The sequence below is a fragment of the Adiantum capillus-veneris genome, chromosome 25 (genome assembly GCF_014529385.1).
Source record: "Adiantum capillus-veneris isolate H3 chromosome 25, ASM1452938v2, whole genome shotgun sequence".
In the NCBI taxonomy this organism is placed as follows: Eukaryota; Viridiplantae; Streptophyta; class Polypodiopsida; order Polypodiales; family Pteridaceae; genus Adiantum; species Adiantum capillus-veneris.
This window is the reverse complement of record NC_140955.1, coordinates 24,199,177-24,207,629: the sequence shown is the minus strand read 5'-3', so window position 1 is coordinate 24,207,629 and position 8,453 is coordinate 24,199,177. Positions and strand designations below refer to the sequence as shown.

General features: G+C 44.6%; 1 protein-coding gene across 4 annotated transcripts in view; it reads left to right on the top strand.

The window, feature by feature from the left end:
* The first annotated feature begins 500 nt into the window (after positions 1 to 500).
* Positions 501 to 8,453, top strand: part of LOC147424578 (uncharacterized) — a 58,963-nt gene continuing 51,010 nt past the window's right edge. Inside the window, exons 1-2 of one of the 4 annotated variants that reach the window (XM_086499527.1) lie at positions 588 to 727; positions 885 to 1,010. In XM_086499527.1, coding sequence (XP_086355653.1) covers positions 965 to 1,010 — 46 coding nt within the window. In that variant the 5' untranslated portion in view covers positions 588 to 727; positions 885 to 964. Of the gene's footprint in view, positions 728 to 884; positions 1,011 to 1,062; positions 1,103 to 8,453 lie in introns of those variants that run through there. The other 3 variants (XM_086499526.1, XM_086499529.1, XM_086499528.1) reach the window with 3 other exon arrangements.

The following is an 8,453-nucleotide window of genomic DNA, read 5'->3' as shown; positions in this document are numbered from 1 at the left end:
CTTCAACTTGGAATTCATAGTAGATTGGCAATAGAAGAGAGCATGTGGTTTGTGGTAGTTTGTCCCATGTACTTGCAATCATGGTGCTTTCATTGCCCTAGATAAAGGACCCTATTTTCAACTCCCCTTCTCTTATTTGTTGAGGTGTACTTTTGAATGGTTGCTATACATACTCCGAGTGTTGAAATTGCAAGGTGTGAAAAAGCTACAGAGCTTGCCTCTCCCACTTTAAAATGAAATCCAAAGGCTTGTGAGATAATTAGGAGGTCTCCTATGTTTTGTTTAAGATAGCCTTTGACATGAGAGCATAATTGATTACATGCTCTTGAGCCCAAATTTACTCCTTTGCTCTTGGATGGAAGAGGTAGCGTGTGATGTCCGCTCTTCAGATTAGGATGGCGAACAAAAGTCCCAAGATTTAGAGCCATAAATGAATTCTAAACACCCCAGCCTCACTTAACTAGATACCACATTATCAGTAGGCCATTGTGACCCTTCACCTTGTTTTCTTTGTGATGTGCCAGCTTGAGGCTAGTAATTGGATTTTTTTCAGTTTTTTTCTGATGCACATTGAATTTTGTTTTTTTCGCTCAAAGGCAGTGCCTTCCGCTACTGTAGACAACCTTGTCGCATTACGTGACTCTTCTGACGACGAGACGCATCGACACTCGTGTGTTGCAAAGCTGTGCGTGCAGAGCTCAGACTCGGGGCCCGCGGGATTTCGCAGGTTGGGCCTCTCTCTCTCTCTCTCTCTCTCTCTCTCCGTTCCCAAGCTGCATTGATGTCTTTGTTTTGTCCTACAGCATAAGCTGTACATCTAAGCTGATTTAAATTTTCAAATTCTTGAATAGCTGTCTTGGGTCGTTGGTGGTTGCCTTTGGCAGGGGAAGTAGAAAGTAGCATCTGTGACCGACAAGGCTCGAACACCGCTTTCTTGATGGAGGGAGGCTATAAATAGGGATGCATGTGTGAGCTGGAGAAAGTACATCCACCAAGAAGCAGCTTCTCGTGTATGCATCGATTAGGGCTGCCCAATTTGACTGTGGACTTGTCCTGACCCAGTCCCCGCTTTTGATTATGCAGTTTGCAGTTGGTTATGAGTGTAAGGAGTATATGTGATGGTCGAGCTGATGGTTTCTTGTCTTGTACCTTGCAATCATAACTTGCACTGTCTGGTATAGGTGAAGGCGGGTTTTTCATGGAAAATTCTTGCAGTTGTAACTGCCAGTTCTGTTTATTTGCTTCCTTCTGTGTCACACAAAATGGGTCAATCTATAGCCCATCAAGAGTCTTATGTTCAAAACACAGCTGTCTAAGATAGCGTTCATGTGGATCTATCATTTAGGGCCTTCTTCCTCTGGAGGATGAGAGCTTGCTTGTCAGGGCACATCTCTCATCATTAAGTGAAAAGTTTGTAACGTTGTTTTAGTACACTGCAACATGGGAGATAATGAAGGCTGACTTTATTGGTGTTAGGGGACTTTCTAGCATTGTGTGCATATCTCACAAGTCGGATTTATGCAAATGCAAAAGACCTATCAGGGGGGCAATGAACATTGTCTTTATGCTGAGGAAACATAGATGTCAGGCGGAGAGCACGAAAATGTGTGTAGTATGTTATCCAATGCACAATTGCATGATGGATTTTGTGCTGAAGTTGTAGTTTATCGTATCAATAGGTCTCCAAAGATATGAAGGATTTCAAAAGAGTTTAGGCTTGATAAGCCACCTTTATTATGCGCCTCCTAGAGTACTTTGGTAGTGAAGCATCTAGCTATGCTGTAAAGGAGATGTTGAATACGCTTGACTCAAAGTTGTAAAAAAGTGCATCTTTCTTTGGTTTGGCGAGTAATGGCTTAGTGTTTGTGGGATTTGAAAGTCAGAGAAGTATTGATTTTCACTTCAATGAAGATAAGATGCATAGAAAGCGTGTTGCTACTCTGAAGATATGTAAAGTGGTCTTCCAAAAGATAATCAAGTGCCAAATGCAAGAATTGCCCGCTGAAATTCATCCTGTTGTGAACGATTGTGGAACAGAACAACTTGTCGAGAATGCTGAGCTAGTGTCACTCCACCATCTTCTCCATCTCCCTTCACTCTCTTGTTCAGCCCAGTTTGTTTGGTTGTTTTGAAGTAGGAAAGTTGATTCAAGTTTTTCAAATTTGTTAGCTCACTGTCTTCTCTTCCAACCACTTGCCAGAAGTGGTTACAAACAACTTGGCAACAACAGCTTTCTGAGGCTTCAAACTTGCTCGACTCGATGGCTTCAAGCAAATCTTGTAACAAGGCACCTCTTGGGTTGATACGGAACCATCTAGGAGATGCGGATGGAACTTCTTCTCGGTTGGATTTTGCAATTTATGGGACTCGTCTACTTTTTTCTACCTCTCAGGCTGTGCTAAAGCTTCTTCAGCACGGCTATAAACGGTTGAAAAGTGCAGATCCAAGGGCTGCTTGCTGTGGCCAAAAAACAGATGGGCAGGCTTATTGGCGTGTCTTGGCTGAATCTGCTTCTCTTGGAGGCACCTGGGCGTGGCTTAGGATGGACCAGACTGCTCCCAAAAACGCAGGGCTTTGCTTTGCAAATGTGGCATCAGAACTCAAGAAATGCAGCTGCCCTGGCTGGTTCTAGTGTTGGCAAGGGCAGATCTAGCCACTCCTTGTCACGTGACACATCCAACCATATGTGTCCGTGGACAAGCTGCAGTACGGCAAGGGTTCAGTCAGTCCAGTCATTCTAGATTTAGAAGTGATCTGGCACTTTTGTGAGTCTATTCGTAGACCGTGCATGCTCAGTCACTTAGTGTAGATGCATATCCTTTGGTTGCACACAGCATGATCATAAGCATTCCCATTAGAATCTATCAGAATCCTTCAGGGGAATTTTTCAGTGCATTTAGCCTATTTTACCTATTTTTGACGTTTTTCACTTATTATTTTTAAGTGACTTTTGTTGGAAAGTAGGTAGGGCAAATTGAGCAAGTTTGTATATAAGCAAACCTAGACTAGCGCTAATTGGAAGAAGAGGCAGCAGGAGCACCTTGCTCAACAGGCAACTTCTCAGCAAGACCAACCCCCATGACAACTCTAGCGTTTTCTCTCAACAGAAGGCCTAGCATTTTTGCACTAGATCAGCCAGCGTTTTTGCACTTGCAGATTCCCGGCGACAGTAGACAACAGATAAGCCCTAGCGTTAGCAGATTCCCACACCAACACAACAAATTTTCTAGCGTTAGCAGATTTCCCCGCAAGGTCAGTTTTCAGCCCTAGCGTTTTTGGTTTGTAGAACAACATCAACGTTTTTGCAGATCATCGCGACAGAATCAGCCATAGGACCAACGTTTTCAGTTTTCAGCCTTTAGACACCACAGATCAAGTCCCGAACCTCGCAGATCTCACCTTCCCGCAGCAGTTCCTCGCCGCACAGTCAGTTTCCGCAAGGTTTACAGTTTCAGCCCGGAAAACGCAGATTTCAGCATCTGTGTTTTCAGTGCGTCGTCGTCGCATCGTCGTCATCGACATAGAGTCAGAATTCAGCAGAGAATGATTTGCAGATTTCAACCATTAGCACTTTCAGATTTCAGCCCGTCTCGTCGTTGTCCTCATCGTCGTCGACATCGTCGGCAAGTCCAAGCATTGTAGAGATTGTGCAATCATAAGTAGACCGCTCTCGCCATAGAGATTGGGGCCTAGAGGGTTTTACGTCTCTGGTGTCGTATTCTCTTCTCTATCTCTCAGTCTCATACACTTCCATTCACTGTGTCCATTCACTTTGTTTGTGATCATTGCACTCTCTCATTAAGAACGGAAATCTCCCTTCCATAAGAACAAAAGGAACCTTGAGCACAGTTCGGAGCACTCATCTTGAGCAAAGTTAAAATTCATTCCGCTGCACCTAACATTGGTATCAGAGCTTTGGCAGTGTTCTATATCACTCAAGGAAAGAACCACAAGAATGACATAATTTTTTTTGCTTGTAGCGTTCGCACGAACCCAAGTTCGCTTGGGCGTGTCGATTCCTAATCGTGTTTTTGAAGAGTGACAAGAATCCCAAGAAAGAAGGGCTTGTCCAGCCTCCCCTTGTGCCTCTTTTCATTCATTGAGAGCGGACCGTGCACTTAGCGGCTGGCCAATCGACGTGAGGTGGGAAAAAGCAACCTTGGTGTGAGCGCAAGGCCGTCAAGGGGTGCGCCCGCAAAAAAGAGCAGAACTCGGGTGAAGAGAAGATTCTTCTCAAACACAGATTGCAAGCGAAAGAAGACCCTCAAGAACGTGAAGAACCTCAAGACCTCAAGAACCTCAACAACCCAAGAACCCAAGACCCACAAGAACCCAAGTTCCTCGTGAACTTAAGAACCCAAGACCACAAGAACCCACAAGAACCCACGACTTCAGTGGATGGTCATCACTCGAAGCGGAATGGATACTTCGCTTGGAGGTTATGAGCATGAGAGAGGCGAAGAAGTATTTTCCCCACGAGGAGGTTTTTCCGACCCTCCCCCTTCCCCATCTACGCAAAGGATTGCACTAACTCCTATGGAGAGGTTAGAGCAATTGTTTATGGAACGACAGCTAGACCGCGAAGCACGAAAAGCAGAAAGAGAAGCAGAGAAAGGCCTACGAAGAAAATAATGGCAGACATAGATCGTGAATATGAAGAAAGTATGGCAGCCATAGAGCGTAAGTACGACTTGGAAGACAAAGAAAGACAAGCCAAATTGGATCGCGAGATCAAAGAAAGTCAAGCAGAATTTGATCGCGAGAACAAAGCCATCAAAGAAAAGAGCGACCAACACATGAAAGAGTTTTTGCGACCCTTTTCTCAAGTGCAGGCATAGATGCAAGAGATTCGGTAAAAGGAGACTCTTTCGGTCTCTTCTTCTCCAAAGCATGACACACATGATTTGCATGATCAAGATGTGATTTCTTACAAGCAGGATGATTTGCATGATCAAGATGTGATTTTCTCTCAAGCATGATGATTTGCATGAAGATGACGTGATTGTTCACAAGGATGATGAGTTAGTTGATGCTTTTTCTAGCGAAGCTAACCTCATTGCAGATTCGATCAATCACGAAGAACCGATCTTGGCTCTCGAGCCTAGGTCCAAAGAACCCTTACAGGAAGTATTATGTGTTCGCATGATTCGTGAGCACGCATTGTTGGAGTGTTTCATTTGTAATCGTTTCCTGTATTTTAGTCAGCGTCTATATGTGATCCCTTTTCCTAGGTATGACATATTGTATGTTGAGCACGTTTCACTTATGAATGAGCACGGATGTATGCGGATTTCTCATGAAAAGCTGAAAAGTATGCATTCAAGGAAGTCACAGTTCATGTCTCTTCCTTGGCACGACACATTGGTAGTAAGAGCACATGAAAGTATGAGCACCAAGTATGGGCATTTCCGTTGTGAATTGCCATAGTTGATTGCTTTAGATCAGAAAAGAACGATTTGATCTCATTGTTTGCGTTTGTGTGGTGAACGGTTTGGCACTCCGTCTCTTTGTTCATCTACATTGCATGCACAATCTATTAGGACGACAAGATTTTTTCCACTCACTTTACATGGAATGGGTATGTTCATGGTTTTGTGTTGGAAATGGTTTCAGGAATTTTCAGCCATGGAGATTCTTGAAGAAGAAAGAAGCATGACACTCGACGAAGTTGAAGCATCGAAGGAGCCACAAAAGACTTTGTGTCGCTTTCGGCGCGGCCCAAAGAAGCAAACGTTGCAGACCTTTCTGAAGTTCAAGTACCGCACGACCCACACCTCAGGGTGAGCCGGCGAAGAGTCTTTTTCGAGGATTCCGGATGTTATTGGCGATCTCCCTCGACGCCATACAGTCCGGTACCAGTACCTCACTTTGAAAAGGAGGGGATGTCACGTGACACATCCAACCTGTGTCTGTGGACAAGCTACAGTACGACAAGGGTTCAGTCAGTCCAGTCAGTCTAGATTTAGAAGTGATCTGGCACTTTTGTGAGTCTATTCGTAGACCGTGCATGCCCAGTCACTTAGTGTAGATGCATATCCTCTGGTTGCACACAGCATGATCATAAGCATTCCCATCAAAATCCATCAGAATCCTTCAGGGGAATTTTCCAGTGCATTTAGCCTATTTTACCTATTTTTGACGTTTTTCACTTATTATTTTTAAGTGATTTTTGTTGGAAAGTAGGTAGGGCAAATTGAGTAAGTTTTTTTATAAGCAAACCTAGACTAGCGCTAATTGGCAGAAGAGGCAGCAGGAGCACCTTGCTCAACAGGCAACTTCTCAGCAAGACCAACCCCCATGACAACTCTAGCGTTTTCTCTCAACAGAAGGCCTAGCATTTTTGCACCAGATCAGCCAGCATTTTTGCACTTGTAGATTCCCGGTGACGATAGTAGACAACAGATCAGCCCTAGCGTTAGCAGATTCCCACACCAACACAACAGATTTTCTAGCGTTAGCAGATTTCCCCGCAAGGTCAGTTTTCAGCCCTAGCGTTTTTGGTTTGTAGAACAACATTAGCGTTTTTGCAGATCAGCGCGACAGAATCAGCCATAGGACCAGCGTTTTCAGTTTTCAGCCTTTAAACACCGCAGATCAAGTCCCGAACCTCGCAGATCTCACCTTCCCGCAGCTGTTCCTTGCCGCCCAGTCAGTTTCCGCAAGGTTTACAGTTTCAGCCCGGAAAACGCAGATTTCAGCATCTGTGTTTTCAGTGCGTCGTCGTCGCATCGTCGTCATCGACATAGAGTCAGAATTCAGCAAAGAAAGATTTGCAGATTTCAGCCATTAGCACTTTCAGATTTCAGCCCGTCTCGTCGTTGTCCTCATCGTCGTCGACATCGTCGGCAAGTCCAAGCATTGTAGAGATTGTGCAATCATAAGTAGACCGCTCTCGCCATAGAGATTGGGGCCTTCGGAGGAGGGTTTTACAACGTCTCTGGTGTCGTGTTCTCTTCTCTATCTCTCAGTCTCATACACTTCCATTCACTGTGTCCATTCACTTTGTTTGTGATCATTGCACTCTCATTAAGAACGGAAGGCTCTCCTTTCCATAAGAACAAAAGGAACCTTGAGCACAGTTCGGAGCACTCATCTTGAGCAAAGTTCAAACATTCATTCCGCTGCACCTAACAATCCTAGAGGATTGCCCTTGCTAAACGAGGGCTGCCTGCATGCTACCCAAATTGCCAGAGAGAGGAATGGGCACCCCGGGCTGAAATTCTTTTTCTATTGACATGTGCAACTTGTGTGTTGAAAATGACCCCTAGTGTCACAAGACAAAAGCATATCTCAATATAAATAATGAGAAAACTGAAAATAAATAGTACCCAAAAGCCAGGGGTGTGTGTGTGAGAGAGAGAGAGAGAGAGAGAGAGAGTCTCAAAACCCTAAGTGCCATGTCGAAACCCTAACATTGTGGAGGAAAAACCTGAAGTGCTATCGAGCCCGCTGCATCCCTAGTCTTTGCTCGTGTTTTCAATGTAGGGTCGCTGATTTTCTCCTTGCCTTGCGCGCTCATTGATCCTTTGTTAAAGAGCGCTCTGCTGTACTAGTTGCTGTTACAACTGAATGTGTCACGTTACACGTCCAACCCTATGTGTCCGTGGACAAGCTACAGCATGATCAGGGTTCAGTTCAGTCAAGTCAGTCTAGAATAGGAAGTGATCTGGCACTTTTGTGAGTCTGTTCGCAGACCGTGCATGCCTAGTCACTTAGTGTAGATGCATATCCTCTGGTTGCACACAGCATGATCATAAGCATTCCCATCAGAATCCATTAGAATCCTTCAGGGGAATTTTCCAGTGCATTTAGCCTATTTTACCTATTTTTGACATTTTTCACTTATTATTTTTAAGTGACTTTTGTTGGAAAGTAGGTAGGGCAAATTGAGTAACTTTGTATATAAGCAAACCTAGACTAGCACTAAAAGGGCAGAAGAGGCAACAGGAGCCAAGCTCAGCATGCAACTTCTCAACAAGACCCCTTGGTGGACTTCCCTCCAAGCAAGACTCAACCTAGCGTTTTCTTCATCTGCATCAGCCTTGCTTTTTCAGCATTTGGATCATCGCCAGCAAGTCCCTTGCCTTAGCGTTTTTGCATCAACAGATCTTCGCCGCAAGCAAGCCCAAGCCTAGCGTTTTTGCAAAGTTCCATCGCCGGCAAAACTGCAAACATCAGCGTTTTCAGCCCTTGTCGTCGGCAACAAAAACCTCATGCCTAGCATTTTTGGTCATAGCAAGCTTCAGCCCCTAAAGAGTAGCGGATGATTTTCAGCCATAAAATACCATCAATTTCAGCCCTAAGACCTACAAAATTTCAGCGACAAAGATCAGCAGAATCAGCCCCAAAACCAACGTTTTTGGATTTGTAGCAGATTTCAGCCCATACGGTTTTTGGACAGCATATAAAAGGTTGCAGATTTCAGCCCTTAGATCGGCTTCGCCATCCCCGTC